General features: G+C 41.3%; 1 protein-coding gene across 9 annotated transcripts in view; it reads right to left on the bottom strand.

The window, feature by feature from the left end:
• Positions 1 to 15356, bottom strand: part of CLASP1 (cytoplasmic linker associated protein 1) — a 272797-nt gene that overhangs the window by 106491 nt on the left and 150950 nt on the right. For all 9 annotated transcript variants that reach the window (XM_069574461.1, XM_069574455.1, XM_069574459.1 and 6 more), the window contains exons 9-14: positions 11281 to 11433; positions 7861 to 7934; positions 6189 to 6281; positions 4915 to 5060; positions 3963 to 4098; positions 2843 to 2913 (exon numbers count right to left, since the gene is read on the bottom strand). In XM_069574461.1, coding sequence (XP_069430562.1) covers positions 2843 to 2913; positions 3963 to 4098; positions 4915 to 5060; positions 6189 to 6281; positions 7861 to 7934; positions 11281 to 11433 — 673 coding nt within the window. The remainder of the gene's footprint in view (positions 1 to 2842; positions 2914 to 3962; positions 4099 to 4914; positions 5061 to 6188; positions 6282 to 7860; positions 7935 to 11280; positions 11434 to 15356) is intronic.

The raw sequence follows: 15356 nt of genomic DNA on the forward strand, positions 1-15356 counted from the left end.
CTCATCATTCAAAAAGCAACTCCGTTGTTTTTAACTTGTCTATGAGGCTCCTGGGAAACGTATCAGCTAGTTTATTTGTTTTAATAAGGTTGGCTTCATTTATTTTATAATTTTTGGCTGCAATGGATCTTTGCTGCTCTGTGTGGGCTTTCTCTAGTTGCAATTATGAGGGGCTACTCTCCAGTTCTGGTGCACAGGTTTCTTCTTGCAGTGGCTTCTCCTGTGGCAGAGCATGAGCTCCAGAGCATGCAGGGCTTCAGCAGTTGCGGCATGTGGGTTCAGTACTTGTGGGGCACAGGCTTTGTTGTCCCAGGGCATGTAGAATCTTCCTGGACCAGGGACTGAACCCATTCCCCTGCAGGAGCAGGTGGATTCCAACCACTGGACCACCAAAGAAGTCCATCAGCTAGTTTTGATCAGTGCTCCCTGAATGCCTAAATCCATAAAACATGTATGCTATAATTCACTCTTACACTGCTTTGCATTATTGTTTTTAATACCTCCAACTAAATTATAAACTTCTTAAAGGGAGGGAGAGTGGCAATTCATTTCTTACAAATTCTATGAAGCAAAGCTAGGTACTGGCTGAATACAGGACAGAAACCACTGCCTTTGCTACACTGCCTTCTTGCTCTCTTTTCCTTTCTGAGGGCATAGTCCCTAGTACTCTTTTCAGCATTAAGACACACGGCTCTGATGAGACTCATTTTGACTACAGACAAAAATGCCAATCTGGGTGTGTGGCTAAGAAGCTGGTGAAGGGGGTGGCATTTCTGCTGTCATGGTGACTGCATGCTGCTACTCACATCGAGCACCACAGGCTAGAATTTTTACATGTTAGGAACCAGTGTGTCATTCCTGAACTCTCATATTGATGCCCTAAACCCCAGTATGATGGTATTTGGAGATGGGGCCCTCGGGTGGTCATGAGGTTCACATGGGGTCATGAAACTGATGCTCTTAGGATTAGGGCCCCTGTAAGAAGAAACACTGACTTCCCTGGTGGCTCAGATGGTAAAGCGTCTGCCTACAATGCAGGAGACCTGGGTTCAATCCCTGGGTTGGGAAGATCTCCTGGAGAAGGAAATGGCAGCCCACTCCAGTACTCTTGTCCGGAAAATCCCATGGACGGAGGGGCCTTGTAGGTTACAGCCCATGGAGTCACAAAAGAGTCAGACACGACTGAGTCACTTCACTTTCCTTTCTTTCAAGAAGAAACACACACGAACACATTCTGCATCATGAAGACACAGCAAGAAAACAGCCATCTGCAAGCTACTCCCATTAGAACCCACCTGTTGGCACCCGGATCTCAGAATTCCAGCTTCCAGAACTGAGAAAATAAATTTCTGTTGTTTAGGCCCACTCCATGTATCGTATTTTTGTTATGCAGCCTAAGTCAACTAATACATTAAACATCCTATAATGTTTCCCACAAAGATCTGTGTCATCTCACTGCCTTTCACAAAGGAAACACTTTCCAAGCCGTTCCTGGAATCCTAAATCTGCAGTGACAATATAACAGCAGCAGCAGCAAATTCTCATGATGGTTACCATTCATTAAGCTTCCACCAAACACTAAGCCCCTTCTATCTAAGTTACTGTGAATCCACAGAACTCTGTCCCCAAGTATGTGGGAAATCCACCAACAGCCTCCACCTCGCCAGCTCCACACACTCGTCTCTGGGGAGCTGAAGCTGTTCTGCCCTCTAGGGTGGCTGGAACACCACCCACTGACTGTAGGTCAGTGGTTGACCACACTCCTCAGCCATGCCACTTAGCCACACTTTTGAAAATTAAGCCTTTTCAGTGGAAGAACCTGTCTTTCTTCCTGACTTACACAGCCAGCTCATTCCCCTTCTCTTTTCTCTTGCCTTGCACGTGGCTGTTAATAAGATGGTGATGGGGGCTGTTTCATGCTCAGAAAGACCCCCGCACCTGAGAAATCCTGTGGGGGTCCAATGTGCCAGCCCAGGAAAGGAGAGAAACAGGAGACAGCCATGAAGTGACAGGCCCTCCTGTTGGGCTAGATCAAAACCCAGAATTGCATGGATGGGGCCAGAAGGGTGCCGCCTAGGTCTGCCATTAATTTACCCCATAATGCCCTTGATCTGGTCCACCAAGAAGCTTCAGTCCATGAATTGTCTGAAAACTCACATAAATCTTCTGTGTACTTACACCTTCCTGGGAAGACAGCCCACACATTTCACGATTTGAAGGACTCTGTGGAGTCACCAGTCGAGACCCCACAGATCCCAGCCGGAAGCACAGAGCCCTGACGTCACACACAGGCTGGGACAGCTCATGTGAACCTGAGACAAAGCCCAGCTGGCTGCTCAGGCGGACCTTCGGGCTCTACCTCCCCTCACTGTGCAGCACAGCAGGTGACTAGTCAGGCCTCAGAATCCCCAGAATCACATCAGAAGCTGAGGCAACGTACACCTCCTCCTACCTATGTTAACATAAATAACTACTACTCATTTCTACAATGTCTTTTCCAGGCAGGCAGCTACTGCCTTCATTCAGGGCACGGGGTAGACCAATGACAGAGGCAGAGGGACCAGCACAGGAAGAAAGTGTATGTGGGGACACGGCCCCATCCCACCTCTTCCAAATACCTCACATACACTTTTCTCACACACACAAAAAAATAACATCAGCTGTCCAAATTCACTTTCCATATAATTTTGATCATGACCCTTCAAGCCAAGGGCATTTATTATAGCAATATTAAATAATATTAATTATTTCAAATATAAACTTTTTAGATGGAGGAAAATTTGAAATTTGTTTTGGTTTTAAAACAATTCAAAAATAATGAGACAATTCATTGAAAGTTTACCTTCTAACTGCAACAGACTTGGAGGTACAGTTGCTTGTTATGACAGGTATTAGCCTAGGGATGTGTGTGTGCTGTGGAAAAGAGCAAAACACAGAGGTGAGCACTTGAAAATACAAAACTGAGATAATCACTTCCTTACTCACCTACGTAAAGCACCTAATACATTCAGATTAGAATTTCACTGCGTTTAAACAGGAGAAAGAATTTCACTGGACACTTACAAAGGGCATGACAAAAGTTTACAGAGCCAAAACAGGCAACATGATGATATGTGTTAAGTCAGTCTAAAATCAAAACAAATCACTGGTATGAAGCCCAAACTATCTGAGCAGTAGAGATCTAAGTGAGTAAAAAGCAGTCAGTAGACCAATGTATTTTAATACCATTTCAATAGATATGTCCAATAACGGCTTTGGTTTAGTATCTGAAATGGGCACTGTAAACAGTAAGAACTAACATAATGCAAAGAAAGTAACCCACAATAATCATAAATATTCTGGAAAGATTTCAATTAGCACCATCAAGCCCCAGTTTTGAGGGCTGCCTCTCGGGAAAAGGGACTTGACATGGGGAGAAGGCGATATGAAGAGCTTGCACTGTAAGGCTGTGTGAGCGGTTAGGTTTTATTGAAAATCCACATATAAATTACTAGGCTAATTATTCAGATTAAATAAATTAGTGCTTTGAAAACCTAACTGAAGATAATCTTTTGTTTTTAGGCTTATGTACAAAATAAAGATGCTAGATGAATACAAAGCCACAAGCACAAATACCTAAAATGAACAGTTGGGGACTAAGGAGGGAAGAACAGGAATAACACCTGGGCACACACAGAACTCAGAAGCAGGTACAAGTGCTCAAATGCTTAAAACCAATGAGGAGAGGATGAGCAACAGGTCAGTAATGGTACACCACACCTGTAATTCACTCCAGGGAACTGAAAAGGCTCACATGTGACAGTTAAGCAAGGGAAGGAGAGGGTGGGACAATACTGTCCATACAGCGTGATTCCACATACATAATCACTCAAATGGGAAACGTCTCTGATAACTGCTTATCAACCACCAATATTTTACCACTTGCTTATTCTACAATACATACGGCTCCAAAACATACTCACCCGAATGATTAACCTAACAGCTACGACACCAGAGGTGGCCATAATTTTGGCACTATTTGGAATTAAATTAAAGATAGTTGGCATAATGGCTTCAGCTCCATGGTCAAACTTATTCCCCAGCACTGATGACAGATGCCTGCAATGAGAAATGAACACTGGACTGTAACCAAAGTTCTTGGAAATAGTGTAATATATAAATCTTTTAACATTTTAGACTCTTTGTATAAAGTCATCTAAGGACAAAAACACGTTAAGTAAAATACAAATACCCCCCAAGCACATGCAGAGGACTTTACATATAGCCACTCACCAAGAAGAACTGCTTTTTAAAAAATAAACAAATAAATCATTTCCCGCTAATTACTCTTCAAATAGCAAAAAAACAAATACTAATAAAACATAAATATGTCAAAGCACCCTCAGCCTCTATTTTTTCTTTTGCTCTTTTATTTTCAGCATACAACATTCGGGCTTCAATATCTGAGGTCAAAATTTTGAACAGCTGCAAAGCCACTCTTCTACTGAATTCAACAGGAACAAACAAAAATTCTATTGATCATGCTATATTCTGCCAGCAAAATCAATGAAAAGGCTGAGAACAGAAGTTTATAAGATTTCATTTTCCATATTAATAATTGTTTCAAGTTTAAAACAGAGGCTTCAGAGCTAAGTCACTGAGTAAAATTTAAAATCTGTCACACAACACATTATCAACCAGAGATGTACTGATGCCACAGGTGTTAATTTTCTGCAAAAATCCCCTCTGTCAATAACATAACTGGTCAGGAAACACTGTAAAAGTACTAACAGAGTGTAAATAGAATCAGTCTTGGAGACCAGGCGACAAGCAAGTGGAAGAGCCCCAGTGGACGTATTATTCAGTGACCCATCTCTGAAGCTCTGTGACATAGCTACTTTATTATGTGAGAACCAGGAGCGTCGTAGTCCTTACCCCAGCGTGATACAAGCCTCCCGCACTACCTGAGACCGTAGATCCTTAGCGGACAGTTTAAAGGCTCCGTCCAAAAGCCGTAAGTGCTGGAAGAAGTTATCATACTCGGCAGCACCAGCCAAGAGTAAAGATCTAATCTTTTTTAGCTAATGGGGTAGAAAAATTAAGAGACAGAAAAAACAATCCTTAGAACAGAAATACAAAATAATGGAAGCCAACAAATATTCAAGGATCAACAATAAAGTTAAATGATACAGTTTTCCAAGAAGAATTAGACCAACTAAATAATAGCTAACATACTGAAGAAATCTAGGTATCATAAATAAGAAAAAATGATTTTTAAAAATTATTATCTGTGATAAATGCATTATAATTCTACAAAATGTATTTTTTAATTGGACCATTCTAGCATATTTACAAATGCTCTGATACTAAGGATAAAAATAACTGAAACCTCATTGTAGCCTGTAAAAAAGCTCCTTCCCTAAGTTCCCCAACACCCCATCCAACCACCATTTACTGAGTGAATCACAGGAAAGTAGCTCAGCTGGTAAAGAATCCGCCTACAATGCAGGAGACCTGGGTTTGATCCCTGGGTTGGGAACGGGGAACAAGGATCCCTTGGAGAAGGGAACGGCCACCCACTCCAGTATCCTGGCCTGGAGAATTCCATGGACTGTATAGTCCATGCGGTTGCAAACAGTCAGACTCGACTGAGCGACTTTCACTTCACAGGAAGAAGTGTCCCCACTGTCGGTCACTGTATCTGCTACTGACGAGGCTGGAGGGCATCTGAAACAGACACAGCAGCCGTGTTCCTAACCTGCTTCCTGCTGGACAACCAGTGCACAATCACCTTCCTCAGAAAAGACATACCTGCACCAAACGCTGTTCACTTTAATGTTCAGACAACTTGTCATTAATGTACTTTTAAAAACAGAAGGGACAGAAGTGCTACGAAGAAAGAAAGGGCAACAGGGACACTCACTGTGAGTCACTAGGAAGCTGCTTCCCTGGCCAAGGATGGCAAAAGTAGTGGCCGTGCCACAGGCAGGACTTTGTTAAAAGTTCAAGATGCACAAAAAGATAGAAGTCGGCATGTTTTAGAAACAGAAGTGAGGTAATCTATTAAAAAGGCAAACTGAGAATATGGTACCTTATGTTTAAAATACTGCCTACTTAAAATTCATTACAGCTGAACCCCAATTTCATAATAAAGTATTTATAATATTTAAATATCTAATGCAAATGTAATCACAAAGTTGGCAGCTTACAGCATTTACTCTTTGCTCCCAATCATGCTTGTCATCAGATAATATTTCCCTAATCTTGTTTATGGACTCCTCAAGGTCTCGGCTGGAATAAATCTGTAAGCAAAATTAATTTACAATTAATATGAGAAAATTTACAGAATAAACAAAGATTTGTTTCTTAATTAACTGAAGTCAAGAGCATCTGGTAAATACAGTAAAAGAAATCATTTCATTTTTCAGAAAAGGACCTCTGAGATAACATCTAGACAGGCTTGCCACTGAATGAGTTTCCACCATGAATGTAAACTCACCAGCTCTGATGCCTATATATGGATAACCTCACCTCAAATGCAGCTTTACCATAACAGATGATTTCATGCACAACCGAGAAAGAAGCCCACTGGGGAATGGGCGGAGATGCACAAGTCACTGACTTGTTTTTTTTTTGTAACACCCACCATACTGGCAGACCCCAGAGACACTGCCAGGTCAGTTCTAGTGTCTTCACTGTACTGCAGGTGCAATAAAGTGAATATCACACAATGAAGTGAGTCATAAAGATTTTTCTTGACTGCAGTCTATTAACTGCCCAATTAAAGTATGCCCACTGTCTAAAAAGGCCATGTGCATAATTTAAAAATCCCTTATTGCTAAAAAAAAAAAAAGCTAACCATCATCTGAGTCTTCAGAGAACTGTAATCTTTTTGCTGATGGAGAGCTGAACTGTTGTGAGAATTATCAAAACATGACAGAGACACGAGGTGAGCAAATGCTGATGGGGAAGGGGCACCGTACGCACGCTTGAGGCAAGGTGCCCATAGACGTGACACTGCAGCATTTACAAAGCACAACACAGTGAAGGGCAATACAGCAAGTGCTATATGCTTGTAACCTTACAAGTGTCTATGCTTGTAACCTTAAACACTTTCAAACCTCTCTTCTCATTTATCCTTGTATCCTACTCCAAAGATAGTAAGGGGGAGAAAAAAATCCACCAAGAGTAAGGCATGATAGGAAGGCCAAGGACATAAGGGTGAGCCTGAACCTAAAACACCTGCCATCTGCTTTGTATACACACGGCAACTAAGCAGCGGGTGCAAGGGACACACACAGATATCAAGTGCTGGAGGAATCCTGAGCACCGGCATCCAATGGACCACAAGCCCCGACCAACAAGAGACGATGCTGGGGCGCAAAGCAGTTTACAGTGGGTGGCTGAGCCCCAAGTTCTGTAAGTCATCTCTGATTCACATGCCCGGCACTTAAGCGAAGTATCACGATGGCATAAACTAAGGCTTTATGAAAACATTTTTTATACCTTTCAGACACCTAGATTCTTCAAATTTACAGGCTTCTCAAAGCAAAATACTGACATAAGCATGCTTCTTTGTTCCCTCTTGGAATGGAGTCACTTATTTTCCCCTCTTCTGTGTGACCTGACTCACAAACGCACTACTGGAGCAAGCCCCCTCTCACCAGTTCTAACTGGAAGGTCATCCTGGGCTGTGACTTTCACTCTTCACTTCAGTTCTGAGAGGCCCTAACATTTCCTAGTCTGCAACCCTAGACCTCCTGTGGTCCTGACAGTCAGAATTACCCTACCTAGTAAGAAACTCTGTGTGTCACATGCTTGAAAAATGAAATCTGAAGAATAAGCCCATCCTTTTTAAGCAAACCAAACATCTTCACTCACCTGGACTACAGGCACATCGTCAAATGCTTTAATAAAATCCTCTTCATCAACAGCACCAGCTCCTTCTTTTGCAGCTATAAAAAAACATCAATTTTTAAAATGTAAACAGTGTGCACTGGAGGACTCATATACAAAGGAGAATGGCATTCTAACATGTATACTATCATGTAAGAATTGAATCGCCAGTCTATGTCTGACGCAGGATACAGCATGCTTGGGGCTGGTGCATGGGGATGACCCACAGAGATGTTATGGGGAGGGAGGTGGGAGGGGAGTTCATGTTTGGGAACGCATGTAAGAATTAAAGATTTTAAAATTTAAAAAAAATAAATAAAAGTGGAAAAAAATTATATTTTAGAAGATTTGTAACTTTTTTAAGTCAATAAAAGTTTAGAGTTTTGTGGCACTGACAAGCATTACTGACTTTCAATATTAAGATAAAGTATAATGATTTTACAGTATAACATATATTAGCTTAAAGTTATCTAAAGATAGTACTTGCTTAAGGAGGGCCAGTTGTATAGACTTTAAAGGATTTAGGTGATTTATATTGTATGAATCTATGTGTGTGCATTCAAGTCGCTTCAGCCATGTCCATCCCTTTGCGACCCTATAGACCACAGCCCACCAGACTCCTCTGTCTGTGAGATTCTCCAGGCCTGAATACTGGAGTGGGTGGCCATGCCCTCCTCCAGGGATCAAATCCACATCTCCCGCGTTTCTTGCAGTGGCAGGCAGGTTCTTTACCACTAGTACCAATTGGGAAGCCCCATGTTAGTATATAAGTTTTTTCAAAGATTCCTAATGAACATATAATAGAAATTTCAATTCTTCAGGGAATAAATGAAATTATATCACTGTTAGGAATCCAACATAACAAATTTGTGAAACATTCAAATAAGTTCTAAAGAATTTAATGGTTTCACCTCAACTTCATATTAGTCTCAAAATATTTTCATTTCAAGGAAAAAAATTTTTATCTCCTTAAAATCACAATAATTTGTCAATTTTTCATTTATATGCCAGTTGCAAATTGACCCCACAATTGCTATCATTCAGGAGAAAGCTTTTTCTTTCTGTTAATATGTCACTTCACACATGACAATCACGTGATATTTTACCAGATGTTTTTTCTTCATATTAAAGGTTTCTGAATGGCCACCTACAGTCATCCCTGCAACCGTCATTAATGATTTATATTGATTAGTCTTGTGCTTTTCCAGAGCTTCCCACCTGACAACTTAGTTGGCATCTGGGGTCCTGATGGACCACCTAGACAGAAAAGGCTTTAAAGACAGCTGATGCTTGTGGTACATAAGTGTCATCACGCTTGAGGAGTATTTCTCTGCATTCCCAAGTCAATTACAGACAGAAAATAGTAACACACCGTGAGTGGGGCTCTGTGTGCTTTAGGTTAGGCCTGGATCCCACCAAGCCGACAAGCACTGAGTGCCTTTCTGTGTGAAGCGGAGAGCCACATGTCAAAGGGTGCTTGGGGCCATACACAGGCCTGGGCCCATGGAGTCTGATGAGAAGTCAACAGGGAAATCACAACTATGGTGTTAAACAAAATGGAAAAAGATGGGATCAGGCCTGAGGGAAAGACAGGGTTGGTATCGCCGTACAATCTACACAGGTGGGATCTATGGAAGGGGAACAGGTGAGGAATGGGAACAAAAAGACATGGTCTGATCACACAGAAATTTTCTAAGCTTAGTTTGTAGAACAGATGCTTCTCAAAGACAGATCAAGAAAACGGATTAGAAAGACTGTTCAGCCATTTAAAAAAAAAAGTACTGATACAAGCTCCAGCAGAGATGAACTCCAAAAACATTACGCCAAGTGAAAGGAGCCAGACACAAGAGACAACATATTGGATGGCTCCGTTTCTCTGAAATTCCTAGAATAGCTGAAAGCATAGAGAAAGAACACAGACTAGAGGGATCGCCAGAGCTGGGGAAGGAAGGAATGGGGAGAATTTTAACGGGGTCTTTTTTTGAAAGACCTTTAATGGGGTCTAGTTTCAAAACTGTGTTGAAACTAGATAGAGGTGGTGGCTGCCCAACACTACGAATATAATAAATGCTAATGAATTATTGCCTTTAAAATGGTTGATTTCATGTTGTATGAATTTAAGCTCTTTAACAACAACAACAACAAAAGTATATTTTTTTAAATGAACCAAAAAATAAAAGATGACCAAGAGGCATGGGATGGCAAGGGGTGGCATGGGGGGGTGCTCAAGAGGAAAGGAATATAGTTATAATTATGACTGATTCACATTATTGTATGGCAGAAGTCAACACAACATTATAAAGCAATTATCGTCCAGTTAATAATAAATTATTATTATTCTCCAGTTAAAATAATTATAAATTATCCACCAGTTAAAATAAATTTGAAAAAAAAAAAAGCATTTCAAAAAAAACATACAAGATTAGGAAGAACTAAGAACAGCAGCTCCCTCAACACAGAGATGGTAGGGCAGAGGCTGTGGGGGCACCAAGCTGACAAGCTGGGACACCAACATCCAAGGCCTGTTCAGACAGCAAGGAAGACCAGCCCAAGGAGGCAGCATTCTGATGCTGGTCCTCACTCTAGCTTTAACTGATCAGTTCATCCAGCCAAGCTCAAAAGCCCAATGCTAACAGGAAGCATGGTTCAAAAGTAAAAAGTAAGTAATTTTCACTACACTATAAATCAACTATACTTCAATGAAAAAAAATTTTTAAGTAGGTTAATTTGTGTATAAACTTAAATGTGACAGCAAAATTAAAGTTATATATAATAAGGACCCAAAACAGTCTAAATTAGGGGATGGAAGAGGAGGATAAAGAGATTTATCCTTATAATTTTCAAAGCCTCAGGGAGCTAGCTAATCTTGACCATTCACTAATTCAGTATCTTACAAGGTCTCACAACGAACAATCTTACTTGCAAGAACAAAATACTTTTTGTGTGTGTTTTTTTAAAATATAAATTTATTTATTTTAATTCGAGGCTAATTACTTTACAATATCGTATTGGTTTTGCCATACATCATCATGAATCCGCCACAGACAATCTAACTTCTACATAATCTCAGGCCTGAGACACAGAAATTGGCTGATACCATGCAAGTATCATCAGGCACGGCAGGAGCCCAACGCCATTAGGATACCATGAGCTCTGCTCTGTGGTGGATTCACACACCCAAAGATTCTGCCTCACAAACATGCAATACAGCAGTTCAGACGTACATTCTACCAGCTTATCAGCACCCATAGATGAGAACCAATTTACTTGAGGAAGAGAAAGTGGACTCACACTGCCCACAGAATTACTGTGCCTCTAAAGGACACAGAAAGTGAGCAGCGTGCACATCTGCTTTAAGCACCTACACAGCAGACCCCGCAGCACTGTGCTTGGGCTTGGTCCTACCTGAAGACTTGGATCCAAGAGAGGAGGAGCCGAGCCTACGGGTGGTCCCCATTCCAACGTTTCTCCGTGAGCCTGCTGGAGCTTTGGACGACGTAGAGCTGGCGGAAGAAGGTCTATTACCATCCACAGAATCTTCATCGTCAAAGTTTTTATCTGAAGAGTAAGCAAAGAAATTTTTTCTTTTTTTAAATTTTTAAGTACTTTTTCATCTCAACTGCAAACAGCAACTAGTTTTAATTAAAGATTAATGGTTTGCTTTCTCTTCTGGAATCTGAGATGCCCACCCAGTGTCTAGAAAAGGCTTAGGTGAGTCAAGAATGCAGCTACGAACACCCTGTTTCCTCTCACATATCAGGAATGCTTTCCACTCCAATTTCAGAAAATAGAAAAATCATAAAGAAAGCAACCTCTCATGAAAGTATCATGTAGGAACAGTTACTTTAACAATCTGGTATATTTCTGGCCATTCTTTCATGTACTTTTTAATAGTTAATGTAAGACTATATTCCATTTTAGAAAATTGCTTATTTCAAATGTACATTTTACCACATGATGAAATATTCTTCATAAATGCCATTTTAACGGCTTCATGGTACTCTGCAGTTGGAAAATGCTATAAATAAAAAACATTTTCATTGCTGAGACAGGGATATTCTAATATCTTATGCTTAGAAATAATACTGCAATAGACACCTTTCTACCTGCATTTTTGTTTGAACATCTAATAACTTTAAGAAAAATAATTCCTAGAAGCAATATTACTGAGTAAGAATATAAAAGCTTTTGATGTATACTACCCAAATTATCTTCAGAAAATTCATAAAAATACACACTTTTCCTGAAAATTCAGAGTTTCCTGCCACATTCTTGCCAACACTGAAAATACTACCATTTAAAAATTTCAAACAAAATTTGATAGGCTTCTCCCCCTGCAAAACAACCTCTTCTTCAATGTTGCATTTTAGCGAAATTAAGCATTTTTTTCATAAATTCATTAACTTCTAAATTTTCTAGATAGCAGTAGTGGTGGTTTAGTCTCTAAGTCATGTCTGACTCCTGCAACCCCATGGACTGTAGCCCACCAGGCTCCTCTGTCCATGGGATTCTCCAGGCAAGAATACTGGACTGGGTTGCCATTTCCTTCTCCAAGGGATCTTCCCAACCCAGGAATCAAACCTGGGTCTCCTGCATTCCAGGCAGATTCTTTACTGACTGAGCTATAAGGGAATTCCTTAGACAGCAGTAGATCCCATCAATATTCCTCAAGTTGTATTTTAAAAATATATATATATATTAAGAAACCATCTTTGAGCATACTGATGAACAGCATTTTGATGACAAAAAATTAAAGCTTATCACAGTGCACTATACAGAACACCAAGGGCTTATGTAGCATGTGTGGGTCAGTCAGGAGGATAAATAAAGAACTTAGGAGTTACTAAAAACAAACAAAAAAAGAAAATTAACATCCATAGCTGGCGATATTCATGATTTCTGAAAAACGGCTTAGTTCTTTACCAGTAAGTCTAAAGGAAGTAACTGTTGACCAAAAACAGAAATAATCTGTTTTTCTTGATCTAGTTGCTTCTCAGCTGAACTATCCACAGCCAAGTCTTGTGTCTACCCAAGACCCTAATAATGTTAAGTGAAAGTCAATGTTCCTTACAGCTCACCAACAATCCACTTCAAATCATAGGGCTCCTTTTATTCAACAGTAAGGGAGGAACCGGGCTTCTCAGGTGGCTCAGTGGTAAAGAATCCACCTGCCAAGCAGGAGATGTGAGTTCAATCCCTGGACTGAGAAGATTCCCTAGAGAAGGAAATGGCAACCTACTCCAATATTCTTGCTTGAGAAATCCCATGGACAGAGGAGCCTGGTAGACTACAGTCCCTGGGGTCTAAATGAGTTGGATTCAACTTAGCGACTAACCAAAAAAACAACAGAGGAGGAATCACATCCTCACAAATGCAGAATCCTGTGCAGATTAGCTTCCCTCCACATGCCTTTACACTTCTGAGCACCTGGCAAGCTGTGCTGTTTCACAGATGGCTCCTTCAATCCATGCATCAATGTCTTAATGATTCAGATATTCAGTGGTCTGTTAGCACACACTTCCCACATGGACTCAAAAGTTATTATTAAACTGCAGAGCACACTAGTAAGGTCCCTCCAAGAGTAAAAAATTAAAAAAAAAAAAAAAAAGTGAAGTCACTCAGTCATGTCCACCTCTGTGATCCCATAGGTTGTAGGCTACTAGGCTCCTCCATCCATGGGATTTTCTAGGCAAGAGGACTGGAGTGTGTTGCCATTTCCTTCTCCAGGGGAATCTTCCCAACCCAGGGACTGAACCCGGGTCTCCCACACTGCAGACAGATGCTTTACCGTCTGAGCCACCAGGGAAGCCTGGATCCAAAAGTAAAACCTGGTCTTAAAATACAGAAGGAGGCCACCCACTGAGCACGGACAGCAGAAGCAGCCTGTCTGTCCTCGGGGAGGGGGCGCCCCAAGAGCACATGGGCCACCAGCATTACTCAGCCGCTGTGGAACTGTGGTCATCACTCCTCGGAGATCAGTGACAGCCCCAGACTGTGGGGAAGGTAAATAATGAGGGACATGACCACAACTATGCTGCACTCAGAAACACATATAATTTGCCTTTAGTTCTCTTTCTAACACAGGTAGGCATGCTGTGTGGAACTGTGTGCAGTTACTGAGAATTATTTTCATGGGTCAATTTCACTGAATCCCTGCGGCTTCCACCTGCAACAATGACGGGTTAGCAAAGACCTAACCTCTTTCTAGAAGCCACACAGAATATATAAAACAACTACTTTCAGAAGACAACAGGCAGTACAGAACTGTGATGTCTCAGAGAAGGGAAACAAACAGGTGAGCACTTCAATCACTCTAACTTCCTGTCTGGAGAAAATTTCCAGGCCACCCCTTATGGGGAAGAGGAACCCAAAACGAAGCTGGCAGTCTTGTGAAGTGGAGAAAATGAAGATCAGACTTCAGGGTGGCTGAGGTGGCTGGAAGTTGCAGGGTGGAGTGCTGAAAAAGAGGAAGCCCCACAGAAAGAGAGCTCTAGAAATGTCCTAAGTTCTGGGCCACATGTATGTGAGTGAAATTCCCTAAGGGAGGGCACAAAATGACCAGGAAACTGTAATTTGAACAACTTGCAAAGTTTACACTAAGGGGAAGATTTTCGAGCACCAGAGTTGGGGTGTTTTCAGGGACTCACCGAATGCATTCAGTAGAGACCCCAGAGAGAGCAGGCCTTAGAAGGGGGGCTGAACTAATATACCAAATTGTCCTCTCAGAGCTTAAAAACAGGCCTTAAGGATATTAGATTTGCAAGTGACTTAACTGCCTTGCCAAACATTCTTTAAATAAATACAGCCAACCATGGATCCTCAATAATGTAGCAGTCACAATACATAACATCTAATCAAAATTTCCTAAACAGTTGAGAAGCAGAGAAATGTGTCCCATAATCAGGAGGGAAAACCACCAGAAAACGGTGACCCACTAAGAAATGACAGAGACAATGGAACTTTCAGATACGCACAAGAAACCTGCTATATCCACGTTCAAGAATTAAAGGGACTCAGGGGTGTAATGAAAGAAAAGGAAGCTAGTTCAAAGAACCAAATGGAACTTCTAGAAATTAAGAATATACAGTAGCTGAAATGAAAATATAATTGAAATGGGATTCAAAGCAGGTTAGACACTGCAAAGGGGGAAAATGAGAGAATTTACACACACACAGCAATAAAAAAATTAATCAAAATTAAACACAGATATCAAAACGGAGGGTGGAGAAATAAGAGGAATAGTCTCAGAGACCTGTAGGATGATACTTGTCACCAAACTCAAGTATCTGTGTGTCACACACAGTGAGGCCAAATACCAAAACGTCGGAGTGTGGAGCATAGAAGTGTTAACACTGGCCTCCCCAGACCAAACCCGAAGCATGGTGGGCCCTTCCCTCCTCCCTCCCTGGTGCAGGGACCACTCCATCGCCACACCTCTCTGTGCCTAGCCCACCAGACCAGCCTGTGTCCACCACCAAGCA

The sequence above is a fragment of the Ovis canadensis genome, chromosome 2 (assembly GCF_042477335.2).
Source record: "Ovis canadensis isolate MfBH-ARS-UI-01 breed Bighorn chromosome 2, ARS-UI_OviCan_v2, whole genome shotgun sequence".
Taxonomy (NCBI): Eukaryota; Metazoa; Chordata; class Mammalia; order Artiodactyla; family Bovidae; genus Ovis; species Ovis canadensis.